This window comes from Epinephelus fuscoguttatus, linkage group LG6, assembly GCF_011397635.1.
Source record: "Epinephelus fuscoguttatus linkage group LG6, E.fuscoguttatus.final_Chr_v1".
Lineage (NCBI taxonomy): Eukaryota > Metazoa > Chordata > Actinopteri > Perciformes > Serranidae > Epinephelus > Epinephelus fuscoguttatus.
In genome coordinates, this window is record NC_064757.1 from 13,242,098 (window position 1) to 13,268,363 (window position 26,266).

General features: G+C 39.8%; 1 protein-coding gene across 1 annotated transcript; it reads left to right on the forward strand.

Moving 5' to 3' along the window:
• On the forward strand, positions 1-26,051 carry cds2 (CDP-diacylglycerol synthase (phosphatidate cytidylyltransferase) 2). Its single transcript, XM_049578904.1, has 13 exons — positions 1-197; positions 8,103-8,245; positions 9,917-10,013; positions 13,315-13,412; positions 13,866-14,005; positions 15,847-15,905; positions 16,896-16,978; positions 17,226-17,313; positions 17,498-17,566; positions 18,383-18,535; positions 18,818-18,937; positions 19,170-19,273; positions 21,692-26,051. The coding sequence occupies exons 1-13, from the start codon at positions 126-128 to the stop codon at positions 21,825-21,827; spliced, it is 1,362 nt and encodes a 453-aa protein (XP_049434861.1). The 5' UTR covers positions 1-125; the 3' UTR covers positions 21,828-26,051.
• Positions 26,052-26,266: the final 215 nt, after the last annotated feature.

Genomic DNA, 26,266 nt, shown 5'->3' on the forward strand with positions numbered 1-26,266 from the left:
AGAAGAAGAGGACTAAGCAGAATCTAGCTACAAGCTTAGCAGGAGACCTGACAGCCCAAATAACGAGTGAGTGTCACAGGAGACACAGGACCTTCGCTGTAGTCGTCAGGCTACAATCTGCTAAAATGACAGAGCTAAGGCACCGTGGGACCAAAGACACGGACCCGACGTTACAGCAGCAGCCGTCAGAGGACAAGGTAACGTTAACCAGAGCTCAGTCAAATCGTTTGGAAGCGAAGCAGACGCTAGTTAGCCAGCTAGCGATTTGTAAGTCCTAATGTATCATCCGGTGGTTCATGCAGCTAGAGGAAAAATTATGTCATAAGCGATACATTTGACGTCGGCTTTCCTGTGGGCATAGTCGCTCACGTAGCAGGATAGTAAAAGCTACTCAAAAGCTCCTAAAAGCCGCTGAATCCTCTGTACAAATAATCCGCCAAACTACTCAAATTTTGGACTTGATTGGCTGATGCTGCGTACGGTCTTCCTGTGTGTGCGTTCGTCGTGAAAACAACAGGCAAACTAAATGCATGAGTTAAATTATATCGAAATGAACTCAGCTGTCTTTGTCAGGTATATGCCGATTTACAGACAGGCTGTCCTTGCATCGGAAAAAAACTAAGCTTATGTCTGAAAAGATGTTTTTGCTTTATGCTAAGCAAAGCAATATTAATTTGTAAACTATTTGACGGGTGTCTGGTAAGACGTTTTGCAGCTACCCACATAAACGGTGTTATATCACGTCTGCAGAGGCGTTAAAGAAACCCTCAAGCGAGAAACACCATGTCACCTCCTCTAATAACCGGGGAAGACTGTCTTCACTCATAACTATTTGTTTTTCCATCAACGTTAGCTGTTAGCTAACGATGTAGCATCTTTACTGCTCGACAGCTTCACAGTCAGGACTCGGCAGTACAGCGTCACAACATTAGCTTAGCTGGTCTGAATGCTACAACAATAATTACAGCTGCTTCAGGCCTAATGCTGTCCATCAGTATATTGTAATTACTGTCGTGTGTATCCAAAGTGAAGGGAAAATAACCGCATTGTCTGCGCTGTCAACACGGATGTCGAACAAAGGGGCGTGGTGATGGATGTAGGGATCTCTCTAAGACGAGAAGACGTGATTACAGATAATTGAAAAACAGCTAAAAGCAGATGGAGAGTGGCCGATGCATTAGCTACATCACAGCAACTGACCACAATACGCATACAAGGGAAATGGTAATTCACTAGTGAAGCCCAATCAGCTCACAAAGTGCTTTGACTTTTCCTTCAATATGTTATTTATTATTGTATGTCTTCTGGGCTTTGTAGAGCAGCCCAGCACTGAGTACTTTAAGAAGCTGCCTTTGTGGTTCTTATGTGGAGTGTTAGTCAGGTTATACAATCAGTTAATTACCTCCCACACATGGGTATAGTGCTACTTAGGTCATATTATTCCAATTTAGGAAGGCGTTGACTGTCAGTTTGAGTTTATCCCTCTAATGTTTCTCCCATCAACAAAGGTGTAGAGTCTGTTTGAACATGGTGGCACATATGACATGGAGGAAGTCTGGGTTTTTTTGCATCTTTTTTACTTTGGGGGCCAAATGCTAATGTTCTAAATATTGAGGAACGTGCTTGAGTAAAACTAGGATTCATTTAGTGTGGAGTAGGACAGGCAAAATGCAAGTGCAAATGTGGAAATCATTGTGTTTGTGTGCCACAAGTGTCCAATGGGGGTATGGAAATTTAGGCAAATTGTTAATTGTCATGTACTTAAGGTGAGGTAACAGGACATAAAGCTGTTCAGGTGGATCCTTTTTTCAGCATCATAGTGATCAACAAGTAAATGATGGAGAAAAAAAGTTGGGGGAAAAAAAGGTAAAATCTATTCTGGCCCTGCAATGACCTTTTTATCTGGATCAGCTTTAAAAGGACAACACTAGAGAAAATGACATTGGTTTATGAAATGAGGATGGCAGTAGTTTAAGCTAGGTACTTGTTGTTTTGCATAGTCAGGAGTAGGGTGAAATTCAGCTCATGAACATATGAATGAGTCACACTGTTATCAGATGAGATACACTTTAAAGCTGCCTCGAAATTCCGCTGCAATACCATTTTTGGATATCTGCCTGGTGCATCATCTGGTTGTGTATATTTCTAATTTTAGACATTGTGGGTTCTTTCAGGCGATTTCTGGAAGTCTCATTGTAAATGGCCCTGTGAACACATGTGTGGTATTTAGCCAGTCAAGACATTTTAAAACAGTTGCTCTAAAATGTTTGTGCCTCATGAGTTGATGGCATGACACAGCTGGGAAGGTGAATCACAAACCAACTCTTTTCCTCTTTGCTTTATTTCTGGAGGAGCCACACTCCTCTGTTGCAATATCTAGAAGCTCTAATATCCCAGTAAAGATGACCTTGAAAGATAAATGTGCTCATCCTTCGACAGCTTGGAGATCTTGCTTATCTATTGAATCGGAGATAAACAAAACGGAGACACTCAGTGTTGATGCTGGTTTACCAGAAAGCGTGCAAAGGGAGGAGTGTTTATGTGAAGAGAGCGCCTATTTTTAACTCAAGCATCCTGACTGACGGATATTGTCTCCATAGAAACCAGCAGGCGGAGAATGGGTCTGTAAGTGTTAAGTCGGTGGTTTGAACTATTGACAGTGCACACTGTTTTTAAGAGTGTTTCATATAGTTTGAAGGAATGTCACAGAAATTTTGTAAATCTTGGAAAAATGTACAGTTTTAGTTTCTTGTAGGTGAGTTGATCCAGAGAAGGAGCCAGTGTTTTGTTCAGGGACACTATAACAAAGGTGGACACATGCTGACTGTTGCAGCTGTTCAAATGTGATCCTCAGCCTCAACATTAATGCTCTCTAAAGAGCTAACGGAGTCAGTTTGGCAGGGTTAGTGTATTATTGCCATGAAAAAAAAATGTTTTCCATTATTTAAGAAACATTTCTACGTTAAGTGATATCTTTCTTACATGAGGACGACATATTTTCCATGCAACTTCTTTTTTATTAATACATTGATTTTGAGTGATCTGATTTGTTGTTATAACAAGTAGGCTATTTAAAACTGAATAATCTGGTATATGTCTTTATATTGTGAAAAGTATCTTGTTTTAACTTGGAAAGGATCTTTTTAAAACAAGTTCTTTTTCGGTATACAACCAGAAGATGAGAAAATATGTTGCCGTATAATCGGAACTTAATATATTTGTCCAACTAGCTCACAGTTTCATTCATTGTGCCTTACACGAATATAAAGTGTAAGGATCTGTGGGTGCAGATTTTTTTTTCCTTGTGGATTTGACTGGTTCTCCTATTAATGAAGAATATCCACAGGGTTCTTGTGGATCCTTTAAGAGTCTTAAAAGGCATTGAATTCTTTAATATAAAACTAAGGCCTTTATTTGTATTCAAATGTCTTAAATCCATCTTTCAAAGGTCTTAAAAATGCTGCGACACGAAAATTATGATTTAATTAATCTTTTTTTTCTCTGCAGTATAAAGTCTTGAAATAATCTAAATAAATTACCAAATGTCTCCCAAATCAACATCAGGCAAATCAGGATAATAGAACCATCAATTCTCATATTTTGTGTTTGTCACTGTACCCTGGGCGTAATGAGGGAAGCACAAATTTAATTAAAATTGTCCATTTAACCAAGATTTTGCAGCATGGCTGAAGCAGCTATAAGGCAGTGCATACGAGGTTCTGTGTGCTTTATGTAGTTTTTCAAACTCTGCACAATGGGAATCACCACATGCAGGGTGAAAACACAAAATTGCCAAAAAAAAAATCCCCCACCAAATAATGCCAGGTGTTTCTCCAGAAACTCATGTTTTATGTTACATATGTTAATATTGAGGCACAGTTGTTCCTAACCGTAAGTAATCACTATTGGTTCATATCAGTTTCTTAAGTTTTGGTTATTGTAAACTTTGTCTTAAGTTTTATTCTGAATGGCATTAAAAAGTCTTAAAAGCCCTATATTGTAAATTTCCCCAGTGTGGGATCAATAAAGTTAATCTTATCTTATCTTATCTTATCTTATCTTATCTTATATTTGCAGAAAGATGTGACTGTGATTGACAAATCAGTTGCATTGACAATGTAATTTAGTATTCGACATAGTTGTGAGGTGGTTGATTGTACATTGTCACAGTCCGTTTAGTCCATTTAAGAAAGGGAAATAAGGTTCTAAGAAAGTAAATGATGGCAGGAATGTAACTGCAATAATGTATGTTTGTTGTCAGCATTTTAAAGTTGAATGTGCCGAAAGGACTGTTAAGGTAAAAAGCAACAGAGGTATATTATTATTAAGGAAATATCCAGCTGTAGTAGTGTCTAATATGAGTGGCCGTCCTAAAACAGCAAGCCGACCATCTGCTGTGTGTGAGGTGAGAACTTCGAGCCTAATTTGGTCACAGCAGCAGAGATGTCTGTGGGGGGTGAAAAGTGAAAGGATAGACTGACCTGAAGAAACCTCTCTGTTTTCATACGAGCTGCTGCGGGTGACTGCCACTGTCTGATGACAGCCATTCTCTGATTGTTGTTGCCATGGAGAGGCAGAGATCAGTGTGTTTTGATAAGGCCTCCATCAGTGAACAGATGGTTCTGAGAAATCAACAATATGGATGGAGATGAATTGGCGCAGTGTTAGCCGCCCACGCATAGCCTTGCACTGGCAGATCTGCTGCTGTTTGCTAAATACTGTATGTCCACTCTGATATGATGAAGCTGCTGCTCTTTGTTCAGTATCATATCAGTATTTGTTTGAGTACACTACAGTTTACATAGAACACAGAATATATATGTATTGTGAATTAAGTGATAAGTGGTGTTGAAAGGACTGGACTAATATTGACCAGCAGGGTTTTAAAGGCGTTAGACATCTATGCCCCCCCCAAACCACCACCACCACCACACACACACACAGGTGTTTTCAATTATTTTGGCAAATTACATTTTTCCTGTCTGACATATAGACTGAGCTTAATTGACTGTTTGCTAAACCTCTCTCCCGAGCAGTGATTATCCAATCATAGCTTAGCAAATCGAGGTCAAGTCTGTCAAGCTCTGAATTTTTCCATAGGTTGAAGCAGTGTGCATGTAGTTAGAGAGAAACTCTGCTTGTAAGATATTGGATATTGTCTTTCTTCCCCAAACCAAAAACATAAAAGCAGAAAGTGTACGGGGTGGACAAAACAGTGTTTTTGTCTACTACAATATTATGTCCTATTATTAGTAAAGGAAAGAATGCATGTTCAGGACTGACAGATCAATTGTGAGGAAGCTAAGATGCTAGTACCTCAGAGTTTAGACTAATGGTTAGTCACTCTGTCCTGCTCCTCATTTGGTTTGAAGTAGGGCTGGGTGATATAGCTAAAATGTTATCACAATAAAAATTACTATATCAATCAGTGTCAATACTTGTTATCATGATGAATGTCAAATCATAATTTCTTTCAAGTTTAAAGGCTGGTTATTGCTTCGGAGTGAACGCTGAAGAAACCATGTGGTTAGATGTGATTGAAGCTATGATTGATTGTGAGAACATGACAATAATTTGCCAAACAGCAGTTGATTTTAACACATCTGAAGTAGATTCAAAACAATTATACTCCAATTATAATGTCATCAATTAAAACAATGATTAGACAAAGAAATAACAAATCTGGTCAGCATGTCTTTGTACAGACGGTGTAAAACATTTTGTAAGCTGACCATGTAACCAACATCAATAGACAAAAGAAAGATTTCAGTTGCGGTAAGTATTTTGTTAACAAATTTTACACCCACAGTATGTCATTCTTGCTGTTTCTCAATCAAAACTACAAAAGACTGACATTTATGATGTGGTGAAGTAGCGTGGGATCATTCGCTGCTGATGAAAAGGTGCATTACCGGCCCCTTCTACAGGCATATGGGTGGTTTAAGTGGATCGAAGATTTATTGAACATTTATTAAATTTCTGTTGAGGAAAAGTATATCGAGATAATTATCATTATTGTTTTTCCGCCCTGCCCTTGTTAGGAGTAAATTCAAACTCCAGCAGCCCCAGCCAAACTTGCTACCTGTGATTGCATGCTATTTCCCTAATTCAGTCCTCATCCTTTAAGTAAAGTTAAAGAGTTTTCAACTTAGAGCTAGTGCTTATTAGCTAGCTGGCTGCAGCCAATAAAATCTGCTGGGGGACACTTCCCATTTCAGTCAATACATCTGATGTTCGGTTGATAGAAATAAGAGAAACCTGCTTTTATTGACTTTTGTTTGAAATTTAAGACTTACTCTCTAAAGCATAGTATGAATATCGAGTGGTAAATCTGCCACTGTAATTGTAAACTACACAGGATACCCTGTTAGAATTGAAATGTTGACAGGCATAGCAACAGTAGCAAATGGGGGTAGAGCTAAGTAAATGATCAGTTGATATCTCACTTACTCTAGTTTATTATTTGTGCCTGTTACAGAGGGACAACTTAAACCTTTATCACTCTTTGAGTTAAATGGAGTTTGGTGACCTCAAAAAACCCAGCATAGCTTCACCCAACTTCAACCTGAGCAGAACTGTGATCTGACAGAGCAGAAAAACACCTTTGTGGCTTTAAAGAGCTTTTAAATTATTTACAATTTGCTTTCTTTTGAAGCCAATTTGCAAGGAAAAGTTGTTTAATTTACTATAAATGTGTGTATTATTTCTATTGGCAGGAGAGTTTTAATTCAAATAGTAATTCCAGTCCTGCCTTGCCTCTCATGCTCTCTCTATCAGACTACAAATAAAACAAGAATTGACTAGCTAGCCACGGTCCCTTCACCTCATTCCCCACGACTGTGGAGTACTTCTCCGGGTGGAGAGCAGGCAGCAGCTCCAAAGTCAGACCTTTGGTCGGCGGCTCAGATTTGGCCAGTGCACATCCCCCGCAGCCTTGATATATGAAAAGCTGATGACTACAACCTGATTGTAGACCAAGGAAACACTGAAAAAGTACTTTGATAAAATACCTGTAGTGTAAGATTATTGCTGACATTAGCCCTTTTTAGATAGGAATTGTGCAGTTAATGGCCTCTTCGTTTGCGAGGGCAAGCAGGCTGCGCAATTCCTTGTCTCCCCTGCTCATTTTTACAGTGTCTGTCAGCTTTGCGTTTCCCTCTTGCTACTAGTTGCTCGCTAATTCCTGCTATCAGCTGTTTCCTGTTTATCCACTGCCAGTGGCTCGCACGCGCAGCGTCCTCAACAGCTCCTCTCACAAGTCTTCAACAGCCCCTCCCGTTGTGGAAGGCCGCCTCGGTCTGTGTAAACTGAAAGGGTTCTGCCAATATGACTACCCTACGAGGCGGAAAATTGGGCACCTTGGATCAAAATGGGGCTACAGTGTAGTAATGGTAAGGTGATGTGCTCCAACTGACTTCGCATTTAAAGTTTAGAAACAATGTATGCCTAGATGGCTGCTTCTTCCTGCATTTATTCATCCCTACCTTGCTAGTGACACTGTTTGACTCAGTGATGTCATGATAAATGACTGTATCCAGCTCAGAAAGTCAGATGACAGCATCTTCCAAATGAAATTAAGTAAAACAATGAAAAATGTGTTTTGAGGGTATATCTCAGAACACAGCAGCTGACATTTATTCAGTGGGGGGCTGAGAGACATGATGTGCTATGTGTTGTGTGTTTATGCTCTAAAAGGCTAAAAAAAATTCCAAGAGCCATCTAACCTAGATACCATATCATGTGAGTTAGTTTGAGGCCATTCCTATGGCAGTCACCATGTAAAGAGTATTTATTTTTAGCTTGACTATTTACACTGTGACATAGATAAATAGCTCCATTTACATTTATTTAGCTCCACTGGCAATGTGTTGCTGGGTCACTGTAAATACAGTCATCTGGTATATCCTTAGATAGTTGCAAAGGGATGAAACATTTGAGGTACCACTGATAAAATACACTGTACGAATATCTAAACAAGGATTATACTTGAGTGACTCTTAAAAGTTTCTTGTGATTCTGTGTTTGCACCTGTTGTCCTATCGCTACAGCACCATATCGTTGCTAAATGTCAGGTTCTTAGTTCTCCTCTTTCTGTTTGTCAGGGTTCAGACAGTGAGCTGAAGGTGGAAAAAGATGGGGCGTCAGACGGCGAGTCCAAGGTGGATTCAGGGGTCCCAGAGGTGCCAGTTCCTCCTGATGACACCCCTGTGGTTCTAAACAAGGCCCTGTCTGGACTCTCCTCAAGGTATGATCATGGTCAAAGAGAAAAACTATGTTGCTGACTTCTGTCTACAGTGATAAAAAGTCCTTACGGTATCTGACAATATGAGCGTAAAAACAGGGCTTCAAGCATGCTCAGTAAACTTTCCCTGAATAGATGATGATCAGCATTGAATATAAAAATAGTTCTGGAAGTCAGGAACTGATCTGTATTCTGTGAGTCACTACAGTGTTCCTGTATAGAGCTACAGGCCCAGTTTTTTTCTGGACTCTGCAGCATTGCTACATATGTGGAGGTGTGATTCATTCAAAGGAGTCCCTCCTCACACTGAGATTCCTTTGAACAGCAGATATGAATCACTGAACTCTTGAACCTTTATTCCAGGCAGAAACACTATTAATATCAAACTGGGGATGTCCCTGCATGCCACACAGCTACACTACTGTTTTAACACTATATATTATGGATAATTAAAGGGGACCTATTATGCTTTCCTGTATTTTGTGTTTTATATGTCATGTTACAATGAAGAATGTTTAATTTAAATGTGACTAAAGTTTCAAATAATGAGGTAAACATATGAAGAAGTAATCTGTGAGTAAAACTTTTAGGTTTTCTGAGCACTCTGTTTCCAACAGTTTTTTATACTCTGGCTACAGTATGACATCATAGTGTGTTTATATGGTCATCTGCTCCAGACACGCGACTGCAAGTGTTTACTTTATGTTGCATACACTGCTAAATAAAGCTACATGCTAACATCAGGAAAACATATAAACTTTGTTGCTGATGTTGTTAATTTATCTCTGCTAATTTCTCCTGCATCTCTCCTGCTGTAACATGTCCGGTTGTGTTCAGAAGCTTATATTGATGATGTTTGGTGAGACTGCAAGGGCGAGGCCAGTCTTATAAACACCAAAGTCTGTCCATGAGTGAGTGAGTGAGTGAGTGAGTGATGATGTAAGTGTTAGTGTTCCCATTAGCTGTTGTTCTTTCTAAATGAACAGGTGCTGGCAGGTTGACAGAATCACAGATGCTGACAATCCTGTTTTACTGTATTCCTTATTGCCTGTAACCAGTGTAGCAATGGTGGAGTTAGCAAGCTAGCTAGCTAACTAGCTAGCTGCTAGCAAAATGGCAGTTTTGGACAGAGTAAAGTGGGGATCACCTCATTAACTTGTCTGAGGAACAGCCATGTCTGAATGACACAAGTCCTTATTTTATCATTACTGACTAATAACATTAGGTGTTACATTAAAGGTGGAAATAAAACACTGATTGAATAGAAGTAAATATCACATGTTAAGTCCTCAAATTTGCCACACATTGCCAATTATGACTACATTTCACATAAATGTCTAATAGGATAAAATGATGAAGTGATGACATATTACATCCAAAAAGTCAAAAGTCACCTTCATTGTGACATCATAATGTCAAGCATACTAGGTCCTCTTTTAACAGTCACCACACATATAACTGATAATCTTGCACACCTGCCACCTTACATCACCATGTCTGTGCCCATTTCTCACACAAGACAGCTGGCCCATATGACCACCTTTTTATTCTCTAGTCGTCTGCTGTTACCATTTTTTTTTTTTTTTTACTTAACCTACTTTGTTCTGTTTTTAAAAGGACTTTTAACTGCAAAATTGATTTATCTATGTCTGTGTGTGTGTGTATGTCCTTAAGATGGAAGAACTGGTGGGTACGAGGCATCCTCACGCTAGCCATGATCTCTTTCTTCTTCTTCATCATCTACCTTGGCCCCATGGTGCTTATGATGATTGTGAGTACGAACTGATGATGTTCAAAAGAGCTGACACTTCTGGCGTTACCGAAAGCAGGTCAAAAAATTATTTTAAGGAGGATGTATCGATATTTTGATGATAGTTTGTATTACAGTGATGTAAGTAGAGTTGATTGGTCTACAGTCTTTCAGGAGCAAAATTCTAATAGGGCCTTCAATGTGTTTAATGAATTGCTAATGTCAATTATTGATAGACATGCACCAATAAGGAAGCTCACAGTGAGAAATGTTAAAGCTCCATGGTTGGATAATGAACTTAGAGATAATATGGCAGAAAGAAATCGAGCCAAGGCTGAAGCAATCAGATCAGGGGATGCACTACAGTGGGATATTTATCGTAGATTAAGAAATCGTGTAACAAAATTGAATAAGACAAAGAAGCGAATGTATTATCAAAATAAAATTGTCTGTGCAAAATTAGATAGTAAAAAAACCTGGAGTACACTTAACGAATTAATGGGCAGAAAAGGAAGATCAACACCACATTTCTTTTTTTTTTTTTTTTTAAAGATATTTTTTGGGCATTTTTAGCCTTTATTTACAGACAAGCATGAAAGGGGGAGAGAGAGAGAGGGAGTGACATGCAGCAAAGGGCCACAGGCTGGATTCGAACCCGGGCCGCTGCGGCAACAGCCTTGTACATGGGGCGCCTGCTCTACCACTAAGCCACCGATGCCCCAACACCACATTTCTTAGTAGTAGATGGACAGTTTTTTACTAAGCCAAGTGATACTGCTAATTATTTCAGTAGTTATTTTAGTAATAAAATTCAGAACATGCGCGACGGTTTACAATCTAATGATGAAGATGATGGATTTTCTAATAAACTGATTAAAGATAAAATAATGCATAACAAATTTCAAAAGTTTACTTTTGAAAAGCATCGATGCTGAGAAAATATTGAAATTACTCCAAGCAAGTAAAGTAAATCCTTCAGGTGTTGACAACCTTGATATGAAGTTATTGAAACCTGTAGCTGATCTGATTGCTCTGCCTGTTGCTTATATCATTAATTTGAATTTAAAAACATGTGTTTGTCCTTCTGAATGGAAAGTAGCCGAGATTTTACCATTACCAAAAAATAGTGGAGAATCATTTTCGGGCAAGAATAGTAGACCAATTAGTATATTACCTGCCCTCAGTAAAATAATGGGGCAAATAATATATGATCAAATTCAAAGTTATTTTTGTAAAAATGAGTTGAATACAGTATATCAACATGCATACAAAAAAGGACACTCCACGGCTACAGCACTCACTCAGATGACAGATGACTGGATGAAGGAAATTGATGATAAAAAAAATTGTTGGTTCTGTATTACTAGATCTGAGCGCAGCATTTGATGTTCTTGATCACCATGTGTTATTGAATAAGCTGCGCTGTTATGGTTTTGAGCCATCTGCTGTCGCGTGGGTTACAAGTTATTTGACTGATAGGAAATGTACTGTATACTATAATGGTAGTTATTCTAAGCTGAGAGCTGTGAGTTGTGGGGTGCCACAAGGAAGTTCTTTAGGGCTGCTTTTGTTTTCAATATTTATTAATGATGTTCCTCTGATTTTGAATCATGCCACTGTTGCGATGTATGCTGATGACTCGACAATTTACACATCAGCATATACAACTGATGAATTGACTAAGATTTTAAATAAGGAATTAGAGTTAACAGAAAAATGGATGATAAGAAATAAACTGGTCTTAAATAGGGGGAAAACCAAATGTATAGTTTTAGGTTCGAAACATTCATTAAGAGAAGCACCTAAGCTTCACATATCCATGGGTGATACAGAGATAGAACAAGTAACCAAGGTAAAACTATTAGGAATTACTGTAGATAGTCTAATGTCCTAGAACAACCAAGTAGATCAAATAGTGCAAAGAATGGGTAGAGGTATGGCGGTGATTAAACACTGCAGAAAATTTATGTCTAATTGTTTATTGAAGCAAGTGGTGCAGGCACTGGTGTTGTCACACTTAGACTATTGTTCTGTAATTTGGTCCAGTACATCAGGAAGTAATTTGAATAGGTTACAGGTAGCCCAAAATAAAGCGGCTCGTTTAGTCCTTCAATGCCCATACCAAACAAATGTAAGTACAATGAATGATCGTTTAGCTTGGTTACGTGTAAAATGCAGGGTGCAATATTCACTAATATGTCTTATCAAAAACATAATAACAACAAAAACACCAGAAATATTGTACAGGACTTTAGCATTTTTTCAGACACACACTATCATTTTACTCGACAGTCGTCTGAGGGTCGGTTTTTGTTACCCCTATGTAGAACTAATTTAAAACAGAAAACAATGCATTACAGAGCAATAGTGGCATGGAATGAATTACCATTTTTTCTGCTCTCAGAAAGTAATGTTATGAGTTTTAAGAAAAAACTTAAACTATTTTTATTTACCCAGCAGGTATGACAGAATATTTTTACTGTTTATATGTTGGACTTTATATGTCTGGTTGGAAGGTGTAAAACTGAGCTATTTGCTTCCTTTTTATTATTATGGTAACTCAGAAAAGGTAATGTCAAGTGATCCTTGAAAATGAATTTAAAATGAATTGTCAGCATGTAGAGCTACAGTATTATTGGATTAGGTTTGAGCAAGTGTCTTGTGTCATGTTTGTTTGTGAGTATGAATGTAAATGTATCTTATGTTCGCTGCATTTTTGGTTGATGAACTTGGTGAGACCCCAGGAAGAGTAGCTGCTGTTAAGTTCCAGCAGCTAATGGGGATCTAATAAATAAATCAGATAGATCAGACCTTACAAAAAATGTGTTGCTTCAGTCAAATGAAACACCAAGGGGGAAGTTACTTCCAAAAAGTGGTAGCATAGAGGTGTAACAATAAACACAAGTCATGGTTTAAAATGTGACAAATATAATGAGCCATTGTCTCATATATTTACATGTTTGGTTAGGGTACACAGTTCATTTTCTCAATGAGTTATACAATGCATTAGTTTCCATACCTTAATGTCTCTATGCAGCACATTCAATTGAACTTTAGCACACAAATGAGAAACGTAATCTCACAGATTAATGAGATCCAGGCTCTTTAATAGAATGCAGGATTGCTGCTCCAGTTATCTGGGGATTCCCTGAAAATAGGCCTGTCAGCCATTTTGTGTCACTAGGACACCAGGACATAGGACGTACTCTCTCTCTCTCGCACACACACACACACACACACACACACACACACACACACACACACACACACACACACACACAGAGTAGTGTTGTCCCTGGTGACACAGTGTTTCTCTGTGCAGGTCCTCTGTGTTCAGATCAAGTGCTTCCAAGAAATCATCACCATCGGCTACAGTGTGTACCACTCCTACCACCTGCCCTGGTTCAGGACGTTGAGCTGGTGGGGGCGCACAAACACAATCACACACAATATTGCACATTTTATAGAGGAGTCATGAACGCAGCAAATATCCTTGCATGCTTCTTTCTTATTGTGTTGTCTCATGTTTTATTTTGTTGCAGACTGCCTGAGGTTTGTTTTCTGACCTGCTTACATCTGGAGTAGCCTGTAGATCATTAATCCAATCAGCAAAAATGGCAAAATATTTTGAATCATTAGTGCTGTTTGATTAAAGCAATCGTGCTGTACCCTGTAGTGTGATAGATAGCAGAGTCCTTTCACTATGCCTGCACCTGAAAAAAACCTGATGAAAACTCAAAACTGTGAAACATGTTTTATTCCAAGTGAATTCACTTGGCCTCACTGGTTTTTCTGCAGGCATACTGAACACAGAGTTTCATTAGCTGATGTCATACTTTTAAAGCCCCAAGTCCTGTACATTTGGATTCACAGGTACTTCCTGCTGTGTGTGAACTACTTCTTCTATGGCGAGACGGTGACAGACTACTTCTTCACACTGGTGCAAAGAGAGGAGCCGCTTCGCATTCTCAGCAAATACCACCGCTTTATCTCCTTTGCCCTCTACCTCACAGGTACAAACACTCACCTGAAAATAAAGTCTTTAATAATGTCTGCCCTCATGTCATGTGTGGAGGGGATTAACTTAAAGGGACACTTGGCCAATACTCAGTCACTTGTGAAATGTATCATTCAGCTGATTTTCACTGACTCTAGGGTTGTTGCTTGATCTACAGATTGTACTTCTGCACTTTCATATGCCCACCACCACTGACACAAAGAGTGTAGCAGTGGATCGAGCGAGAGACCCACTCCTCTCTGTCAAACTCGGACCAAACTTAAATCAGTCTAAAAAACTAGGCTCTGCTGATCAAATATGCACCAAGATTCTGTGACTGTGTTGCCTGTTTTTCGCTTACCAGTGGGCCACCATATATATTTACCTGTGGAAAAATAGCCAAGCTCGCATTACGTCACCAACCAGTGGGAGCATTTATTGATCCAGTGTGGCACAGTGCATTCTGGTAGTTGTAGGTTTTCTACTTCCTGAGCAAAAGCACATGCCACAACTCTTTTTCTGATTTCTCTGGTCATATAGCACACATTTCAAAAGTATTTAGGTTTTTTTACTGCATAGACAGCACAGTTTTATGAAAAGCAGTGGAATAGTTCTTTAACTGGAATAACTTCCTTTCATTTCACTGTTATGTTGTCATTTTGTCAGTGTGCCACATCAACATGCCAGTGGGCCATACGGACATTTACTCACTCAGGTCATTCAGTATTGGCTCATGTCATGCCACACAACTTATTCTTTTGAAGTACATTAATTGTGCTGACTAGGCAGAAAAAAAGTCACTTGGGATATTACAAAACAGCCACTCAGGTTTTCTAGTGACTTCTTTCTTCTATAAAGTCCAATCCAAAGATGCCACAGGGTGACCTAGTGAGTGTCAAATGAAACCTTTAAACTCAGGAGAAAAAGAGAAGAGGTGCTGCTCCACACAGCTAAGGTTATATATTTATGAGTGAAGCTACTGTTCAGACTGACATCTTCTAATGACATTCATTACAAAAGACAAGACAGCTTCAGGAACTCTCAGATTTGTCCCAGAAAATGACACTAATTGTTTATTTTGGCTTATCTAAAATTTAACTATGTGTCAAAATCAAAATCTTTTCATTCAGTGTTGTATATCAGCATTTAGAATTTAAAAAAAAAAAAAGAGAACTTTGTGGCATTGCTCGGTGTACATTATTAGGTTAGAAACTTACAAAGATAGTTATTTCAGGCATCGTGCAAACTGGAGACATCCCACTTCCTGTACTGCAGGTTGTCGGTCGGTTTTTCTATTCTGCTGTAGCTACTGGCTGATGCCAAACAGGATGTGGTGAGGAAGGAAGCGCCCAGACTGTTTCTGCGTCTTGCCTACTAGACTCAAGGTGAAACTGAAGGGCCTGGCTTTCTCACGTCTTAGAGGAGCGAGGCTTTGAAGATAATGGCGCCAGAAAATGCTTGAATCTGCAGTGTTGTCTTTAGATGCTGTAGATGTTGCGTCTAATGTGGAAGGGAGGAAATGTCAGTGTAAAACCTTTAAGTCCACCAGCTTCCTAGGGTCTACAGTATGTGTGCTTCTTTCCTCCCATTAGAAGCACTCTTTCTCTCACACACTCTCAACTCTGCAACATCCTCTCCTCACCTCGGTCTGTGTATAAAAATGGCTCCAGCAATCCTCACCTACTCACTGCACATTAACGCCGAGCTTTGTCTGAAATAGGTCGAGCTAAATTTAGCTGAGTTTGACCAAAGATGACCGGGTTTCTGACTTAATTATTCTCCCTCTTTTTTTAGGCACTACAGCCCTGGTTATGTTCATATTAAGTGTTTCACACAGTGTTTGTCATGTTGTTGCAGGATTCTGCATGTTTGTGCTCAGTTTGGTGAAGAAGCACTACCGCCTTCAGTTCTACATGGTGAGTGGCACTCTGCCTCCTCTTGGCCTCCGGCCTCAAGGCTACTGGGTTATTGATGAAGCTAGCTAAAATACGGACCCTGAGGTGTATAGAGAAGTGGGCCAGAGATTGTTCTAATAGAAATGTCCAGTACACTGTCATTCCAACTGTATTCAGTTTGTTGTTTTCACCAGAAAACCAACCAGTGAAATTGTTGCTTGGTAACTCAAATGGCCTCCAATCATGTAACACAACATCCATTCTATGAATATGGTCCTCTGAGCCTTCCCTACAAAACAACCCCATGTCTTGGCCATGAAGCAAATCCAGACAGAAAAAAAGCTATTTAACCTTTGCTCTTGTGTCTGTGGACTGTATTAAAACGTTTATCCTGGGAGGGTTTGCAGAGAACAGGCAGTTCTACAGCTGCACATAAACAAACATTCCCAAATGTCAGTTGAGTATGTCCAACATCTTTTGCTGTCTGTAAGTGAGAAAGCAGCTAGTTTTTTAAAGGAATACTTCATCCCCTAAATCAGTGTTACCCAACTTGTGGGTCACGGTCCAAAAGTGGGTCGCGGGTCCATCCTGAATGGACCCCAAGAGATGAATGTTTTAAATTTGTAAAAATCACACTTTATTTTGAAGTACAGTGAATTTCCAGCACAGAGTTTTTACTTTTGAAGTGCTGTGTCCTGCTGTAGAGTGAGTGAACATAAGAGAGCTACTTAACAGAGACAGCAAACTAGCTTAATGACATGGCCAAACACAAGTATGATGCTGAATATTTTAAACTGTGTGGACCTTGAACTTATGACTAAGGACAAATCTGCACCCTGTGGCCGGACCAGCTGGGAACCACTGCTTTAATTGACCATTTGTATATCCATTACTCACCTTGTGTTACATTGAATTTGTGAAGAAAATGTTGTTACTAAATGTCCACCTTGTCAAGAAATATTTAGTACAACAATCACAGTCATGAATAATCTTGCTATGTTGTCCCCACAGTTTGGCTGGACTCATGTGACCCTGCTGATTGTGGTGACTCAGTCTCACCTCATCATTCACAACCTCTTTGAAGGAATGATCTGGTGAGTAGTCTTTGATCTCCTTTTTATATGTGTAGCGGCTTCTCCTCTCTGATGTTTACTGCAGAAGTAAAACCCTGTCATGTTGAAAGCCAGTTATTTTATTTTTCATTAATCTGTATGCCTTGAGCAAGAGCAGAGCATTAGCAAGTAGGAAGCATTACTTTTTAAAACGGCCTCAACATGCATCTTCCCATGCAAATTCACTTGGTTTCATTTATGAGTCATATAAACTCTTCTATCTAAACAGGTTCATCGTGCCAATTTCCTGTGTGATCTGTAATGACATAATGGCCTACATGTTTGGTTTCTTCTTTGGCCGCACCCCTCTCATCAAGGTTGGTTATATCTAGACTGCTTTTCACCAATCAAACTTAGGTGTCCTGTACATTCCTACCCAATATTTAAAGAGAATTCTCCTCTCCAGGATCAGTTGTGATGACTTGGCACATAACATAAGTATTGTGTGGCACATGTTGATATATTAACCTGGTATCCTCACCTCCACTGTGTCCTCTGCAGCTGTCACCTAAGAAAACATGGGAGGGATTCATCGGTGGATTGTTCTCCACCATTGTGTTTGGCATCATGGTAAGATGGGATTTTTATTGTATGCCTTAATAGAGAATTCTACATTTTACAAGTTAAAAAATATATATATTTAAAAATGTATTGACTAATCTACTGCATTAGGATGTTTACAAAGAAATTGTGCAAAGCGGCACTACTTAACATCAGGCTTTGACTTCCTAATTTAAAAGTTAGCTAGATATGTAACCACATATCTTGAAGTAAGTCTTGCATGTTGTCACTTCCCATTTGGCCACAGTTGCACACATTAAAATAAGCAATAAACAAAAACCAACAGGTTGCAATATACCCATGTGTTGTCATTAAGAGCTCCTGTACATTTCTCAATCTCCTGAGTTATTAAGGTATATTCATTAACCTCAATATGTCAGACACAATAATTTAAATATGAACGATGGCTGTTTCATTTAGTTGTGCCCCATGTGAATCAAGCATTCATGTAATCTATGAATCATAATAAACGTAAACTAACTTACACTATTCTACTTTTTGCAGCAGCTTTACTTCCTCTCTAAAGCTGATTTATAGCTGTACTCAAGCGCTACACAGAGCCTATGCAAGTAGCCTATGCCGTAAACAAGAGTACAAAATGTGCCTCCATTACAACACACAAGGTTCCTAGACAAAACAGTTCTGTGTCGCAGCAATGTGTATTTACATTTCTGTGGCGGTGCACGACAGGTGTAGGGTAAGCATCCGCCCAGTAGATTCAATACAGAAGTATAAACCTGGCTCTAATCTGTCAGTGTTGACTTAACTAAGAGCTAGCAGGCCAGTGATGTGACTGCAGAGTAAAAAAGCTTGTTCTCCTCCCAGCTCTCCTATGTAATGGCCGGCTACCGCTACTTTGTGTGCCCGGTGGAATTCAACAACGACTCCAATAGTTTCCAGGTGGACTGTGAGCCATCGGATCTTTTCCAGCTCCAGGACTACGCCCTGCCCAGCATCCTGGAGTCTGTCACTGGATGTGTAAGACTCAGTTGCTCTCCCCCTCCTCATGCTCTTTCTGCCATCTTTTTGGCTTTACTCTGTCTCTGAGCATCATAGCTCCACGATTCACACTCACACTAATGTGAATATGTTGTGCCAATATGCCAAATCATAAGGGGGATCCAAGATATTCATAGTATGACAACTATGTAAAAGATGTGAAGTAACCCTTTATTAGGCTGTCCCACATTCAAGTTCTGGTTTAATGTTGATAACTGCTGCTCTCCGTTTTGGTCTGACTCTTCCTTCTTGTCTCCACAGACTACTGTGCGCCTCTATCCGTTCCAGATCCACAGCATTGCTCTCTCCTCCTTTGCCTCCATCGTGGGACCATTCGGTGGCTTCTTTGCCAGCGGCTTCAAAAGAGCCTTCAAGATCAAGGTAGAGATGACAGACATCTGTACTGCACTGTCAGTCAGCTGACTATTTAGTTTCTTTTTCATATTTGCATAGTTTACTTAATGTTGACGTTCTCATGTCTATCAAGTTAACAGTAGATAGTTTTTAAGATTTCACTATACTGTGTATTGTGTACTGTGTCTGTTGACATTGCTTGTTTGCATTACATTTAGAGGAGCAGTCTAAGCTCATGTACTGTCCTTTGTCCTTTCAGGATTTTGCCAACACTATCCCAGGTCACGGTGGCATTATGGACAGATTCGACTGCCAGTACCTCATGGCCACATTTGTTAATGTATACATTGCCAGCTTCATCAGGTAAACACACGTCTATATGAAAGGTTGATACTTGAATAATAATAGAGAACACTGTTCCAGTTCACTTTGGATAAAGGATCTGTGTTTGATTAGTGGTTAAATGTTTGTTTTACCTTTCTCCAGCTTTTATCCGACAATCAGCGTCAAACAGAGTCTGTTTACATGGACATAAATTTCAGGCTCAATAAGGCTCATTGTGGTCATGATCATATTCGGGACATGGTGCTTACTTGAGCACAGAGAAATCAGTTTATTCATATTTCCCATATACGTACATGAACAAACTAGTGACCTGGTTACTGATTGCTGCAGTGCATTTGTGCAGGTGCCTGTGGTGGTTACAAAACAGGGCGACAGGAAATATTAAACACTACACTTTACATGTACCACTGTCAGTACCACTTGACACCTTAAATACTCATTTCTAAGGTTGGGCTGGTGTCAAATTTTTCAAACCAGTTTATCGTGTACCGAATTTTATGCACATGACTCAGCAGCTGCTCGTGAGTGGAGCACAATGATACCTTGTCCTAACAGCAAATCAACATCCAAATATTATCACATTGCAGTGTGTAACATAAGTGCTCAAGCCAGCTGACAACTATGTTGCTTTTTAGAAGTGAAATAACTTGGCATCACAAAGATATTTCCTCAGTTCAGCTTCATGAATCTGCCATTCCTGGTCCATTGCAGAACTTTCAAAGTGAGCGACAGGTAGGCTATAAATAGACACAGGTTGTCCAGCAGAAGTTCAGCTCAGCGGTGCACCATGTCTCCTGCAGCCTGTTAGGACACCTCTGTCATCAGCTCTAAATCCAAAATGTTGCCAAATTGGTGCAGTTTTAGTTTTCTCGAGAAACTTTGCCATGTGTACTCTAATCGCCCCAAAACACATGAACTTCTTGGTAAACAGACACGGCGTGTGCAGTTCTGCTTCCTCCCACCTCTGCTGAAATGTGATCTCCATGTTGCTGGTGCTCGGCTTACAGTCCGTCATACAGTGATCTCCATTAGTCCGTCTATAGAACATAATTTTATGTTCATCAGGCTGTCATTTTGCTTATTGCTAATGCAGTACAAGCTGGATTTAGCACCGTGATGCCGTCAGAACAGGTTGCTGATGTGGACCACTTTTTTATTTGTGTCATAATGACAAATGTCGGTTCAGCCAGTTTGCATAAAATCAAACCGGTTTAAGTTCACACATCGGACCGGACTGGCAAAACTGTAAATCAACCCAACTTTACTGTTGTCTCCTCTGCTGCGATCTCCAACAGCTGTCTGCTCTGGGCGTATCCTGCGTCTCCCTCTCCACACGCACACACACACGTGCGCACACACACACGCTCACACACAAAAATGTTATGTACTGAGCTAATATTATCCCTGAAAACAGCAAAGCTACACTTACCACCCTGTCTTCCAGTTTGACCAGTGTCAGCCTGTCATTGTCTCAGCCAGTGTATAGGAAAGGGGAGCAGTGGTGAAGATACAATCAATCAGTTTGTTCAATCAATTTATTTGTCACATGAAATTGAGGTCTTCCTGACCTCAGCAGGGTGGAAAGGCAGTTCTCTCGGTGTTTGGGACCTGGTGTAAACATCCTGTATGTAGGGTAGAGCAGCGCCTATAGTGTGTTCAGCTGAACAAACCACACTTTGCAGGGCCTTGGGGTCCTGTTTGATGCTGTATGCGTACCAGGCGGTGATATTACCTGTCAGGATGCTCTCGATGGTGCAGGAGTAGAATTTACTCAGTGTATGAGGGGATACCCAGAATTTCCTCAGGTGTCTCAGAAAAAAATGGTCTGCCTTGCTTTTCTCATTACTGAGTCAGTGTGCAGCGCCCAGGTCAGGCCCTCAGTGACGTCGACGCCACTGTCCACCGAGGACCCGTAATTTCTTTGCTGCTTCCTTTCAAAGTCCACTATCATCCTCTTAGCTTTGCAATTGTTCCAGAGTGGGTTGTTGTCGTGACACCAGCTGGTCAGTTATATATAATATGCAGCATCTTTCATCACCCAAAGACAAAACTTTGTTTCTTTATTGCCCCAGAAATGAGACACTGCCGCTGCCACCATGGTTTGTGTTTCTGTTTTGTCACATGGCTGAAGCTGCGTCTGTGCAGATAGTTATCGGCAGTTAGTAACAGGGTTAAGGTGCATACATGTGACAATATCCTGGTTTCTTTCAGAGAACTCCAGCTAGCAGATTTGGGTTTCTCATAAAGAAGATAAGGTCTTATCTTGGTTTCTGGTATATGGTGTTTACATGCTCAAACACATACACAGGATACTCCAAAACCTTGATCATAAACGGATTATTTATATCCATGTAAACACACTGATGCGGTCAGATTTCTTGTCTGTATGTACATACTTGGCCAATAAAATAGATTCTGATATCTTCCTCCTCTCAGGGGCCCCAACCCCAGCAAGGTGATCCAGCAGCTCCTGGCCCTCCGTGCCGATCAGCAGCTCCACATCTTTAACTCCCTGAAGGCACACCTGACAGAGAAGGGCCTGCTGCCAGCGCTGGAGGAGGCGGCTGCCTAGAGCCACCGGCACTCACACCGGCTCGCCCTTAGAAGGAGACCAGAGAGGAAGGCAGTACCCGAGGGCCCTGCGCAGTTCCGGAGCTCTGGGAGACTCGCAGTGCTTTGCGTGAGCGAAAAACAAAACAAAGAAAACTACAAAAAACTCCAGCCTTGGGTCATTCCATTTCCTTTGGGTACGAGAGTCGAGTGTCTTTGTGTTCTTACAGTCTGTGAATCATGTTTCTGAACACCAGTGTTTTCAGGTTGAGTTAGTGAATTACTGTACTGTTCCACATTTCCATTATAGCCAACTCGTATCTATTCACACTGTTGAACAAAATGTTGGTCAGCTGTACATTTTTACCTGTATACAGATTATCCTCGATATACCTATTAATGTGTGTTAATATTTTATTGTACATTTTTGTTTAGTTTTAATGCACTGCTCTCAACCCTGTTACTCACTGTATTGTTACCCCAGCTGCACCCTCTCCCCAAATTTAAGTTTTAATTTTCTTTGTTGTGATTGTTTCTATTTATACATAGATGGTTTTTATATTTGGTATGTTCTATTATATCTTAATGTTGTGTCTGTTTTATTCAGACTGAATTCACTTTTGCCATCTGCCATGTGCATTTCTCTGTGTGTGTCCTGTTTTTGCTGCCATTCATCTGTTCAAAGCCTCTCTCGCTCAGCCAAATCATTGACATCACAGTGTCATGTAATATCAGGCGGTAATAGTAGTTACCCTGAAGTGTTTGACAGGATCAGCGTCTCTTTCAAATACAGAATCCAGTCTGTGAGCGAACTGTTTGTTGGTTTTGTGCTGTGAGGAGCAGTTAGCGACACACCATACAAAGTAGTATTTTATAATGAGTCAAGTGCAATGGACACCAGCACACATTTCAGCTTAATAACCACAATTGCCCCTCACATGGTTGATATCTAATGGCAAAAGCCGAAAGGCTCTCAGAGGTAGAACACAATCACGTTTTATTGTTTGGCTTAAGTGAGTCGTTCTGTGTTCATACCTTATATCTCCGTCATGGAGCTGTTACAGGTTTTAAACGTGCAGTAAGGTGGTAAGATCGTTGCATTATGGCTTCTGTCTGTGACATTGTTGGGTTGGACAGTACAAGTAGGACACAGCAACGATTTTTACCTCGCCATCTGCTTGTGTGTGTTGCAACCTTGCCACGTTCACAGCTTCAGAGCAGAGAGCCAGAATATATGACTATCACTGGTTGACTTGACCCCTGTGTGACAGCAGTTGTGATCTTACACATGTGATGTTCAGGTTGTCTGCCAATACAGTTAACTGCTGTATACACAGTGATATTTATACCACTGGCAAATGTTTGTTTGATTAGGTGGTAAAATATAAAAACTAAAGATTCTCAAGTGTTGAGTTCATTTTTGTTTCTTATTTTGAATGAATGCTGTCTGTAGTTATTTGAACACATGTCAGGAGAAGTGCTACTCGGCCTGTGACAACAGTCATATAATGCATTCTCTGATGATGGATGGACCTTTGCTAAATTTAAGAAAATAGAAAATAACCCTGATAATGTCATAGTGATGTCATCAAGGCTATCTTGGATTGCACTTGATAATTTGGACATTTAACAGTCAGTGTGATGGTATTGCATTATGGGAAATGTAGAACCAAGTGATAAACCCATACTGAGATTAGAAGTCAGGATATTTCTTTGTGTGAGGCATAAATTTTAACAGTTCTTATTTTAATCTGTTTCCTGTAAGTCCCCCAGCTTTATGGAACAGAGGTTGGGGACTTCACTCCGACACTAAATGGCTGGAGTGCTCCTTTAAAACTGCCAACACATTTTTTATAGGGTTAAATCCATTTTTGCATTGGGATTTGTATTTTTGTTTTATCTTTAATTCAGATAAATGTTGGCATTGTATGTTTCTACAAACCATGGATTTGTTACATTTTCACATTACGCGGAGCATAAGTTGAAATTTTATGTTTCTTTACATTTCAGTAATGCTATGGTAAACGTGTGCTTAGGTGTAGCACAAAAACCAATTGGTTATGATTAGGAAAAGATCATGTTTTGGCCACTTTTGTTTGCCCAATCCTGGTAGGGGAAGCAGGGATGTCTCTTTAAATAACAGTTGCTTTTTGGGGCACAATCCACAGTTAGAAGTAGCTAAAAAATCCCACATTTGGTGGCTTAAAAGCTGCTGGAAACTCGGCAATGATGCACTAAAAGCAGTTTTGTTTGTTGGTCTTGAACAGTGGTCTGCAGCTTGAGGCGTCTAAATGTCATGCCATCCATCATCCCCTTCACTTCCCGATGACAAAAGTCTGCTTATATACTACATTACATTAGAAATGTTAATATATGTATGAAATGTACAAATGTTACGTTATCTGTAGTTTGCAGAAATGAACAATGCCAACACTTTCTAATGGTGACTGGGTTGGACTGAGCCGTTTAACTCAAGACTGACAACTGGTGGAAAACAAACTTACTTGCATTTAAAGACTGTAGGAAGATGTGTAAGAGTTGTTGTTAATATTGTTCAGGAAAGTAAATCTGGCTTGTACTTCAAATTTCCAAAGATTCCAAATTGATTTGATTGTTAAAAGTGATGACGCTAATTTAATCATTTTCTGGGTTGTTTTGGGGAAATGGTTGCGCTATAGAGGTGCAGCAACAAAATGTATTCAGTGTGTGTGGGTCCAGCTCTGTCCAGAAAAAGAGAAGGTTCTACCGTACTCATCAACCAATCACCTCAGACTGTCCACCATGTTTGCGCATTCATCTTTTTTGTTTGCATCAATCAGAGGAAAGAGCTGATGTGTCCTTGTCAGTGAGAGCCAAATGAACTCTGGAGGTTTAGTGAAGCACTGAAGATGTTAATGTAACGCAGGCAGAACTATCTCTGTACTCATTGTTATCGGACAAAACAGCAATATGAACAATTACACAGCAGTCAGTGTAGCAGGGATGTGAAGGTCAGTATCCAGGTGTCTCCATATGGTAATCTAAAAAACGGCTTACAAACTGTCGCTATTATCTGTGTACAGTCAATAGCTGCTTCACTTAATCAGGGTTGTTTTAAAAATAATTTACCACTTTAAATTTCATCCAATCAGATTCTGTCCTCAAATATTTCTATATATTTTTAAGCAAAGAACTTAAAATTTTTGTAACCCAAATATTTGCTTATGCTTCATTATGGCAATCAGTTTATACGAGTTTTCAGATGGAAGGAGCCACTGTATAAACCAGGCATAACTTTACTTTTTTCTCATATTTGAATGTCACTTCATTCATATTTTTATTGATGTCATTTTCACGTGTTTGGTTTGTGTGATAACCAGCCTGTCTAATGCTTAACTTCTTAAAGTATTTATTTTATTTACTGTAAGAAAACCTTCAAGGTTACTATATTGTACATTTTAAGAAGATGTTTAGAAACATGTTGAGTATTGTTATATAGGAGAGAGTATCGAGATAGCAGAAAAGTATTTTCTCTCTGTCTTTTCTTGCTGTGACTTCAGTGCAGTTGTTTTCTAGGCTCTCTCCCCCTGGTAGCTGTTGTGTGTCAAGTTGAGGCAAAGCAGATACTCGTAGCGCCATGTTGCGTCCTCTCCCTTTGAGGGTATGTTTTTCAGAAATTAAGGTGAGGACTAATATCTTATATTTCTTCACCACCCCTCTGGTGGTTCATGTTTTAGCCCTGCAGCTCTGTACTGCCATTTCTCTGTGTGGTGTCACAGTCGGCCACTAGAGAGAGCTGGAGCTCCTGTGGTCGGCCGGTAACACTGATGCTGCATCTGAGCAGAAAGGTTTGACCCTTTGTTTCTGCTGTTTGATACATTCCAGCACCCCTAAAGTTCAGATTTGCCACAAGGAGAATATAAGGGAGAAACATATCACTATTAAAAAAAGATTGTTTTTTGGTTTGTTTCATGGCACACAGGAAACACCTCTGTGCCATTTCGAATCAACGCAGTGTCACGTTGCTATGTGACTCCTGCCCAGCCAGGACCCTCTATAAGGAATGTATGGGAGTTGTGACTGTCCCACACACTGTAGGCTCCCCTTTGTGGACATTTTATTTTGTGGTTATAGATTCTCTTTATAAAAGCTGTATGATTTCAGTATATTATTCTTGAACTGTGCAATGGTTTGTGTTAAGTTGTACATTTGTCCAGAGAAAAGTTGTGCTCTTTGATGCTGAAATGTGCTTCGCTGTGGTTCAAAATTAAAGGTATATATATATATATAAAAAAAGATTGTGTGTTGTGTGTGACTGGTTTCTTCCCTCTTGGTGTTCTTCCCCATTTTAAAATAGATGTCCAGTTGATTTCTTTACACCCACAGACACTGTAAGCACTATATTCAAGGGTCAGCAGATGACACGTCAGGCTTTGATCTTAAGTTACACGTTTGCACATATTGATTTTCTGCTGCAGGTTG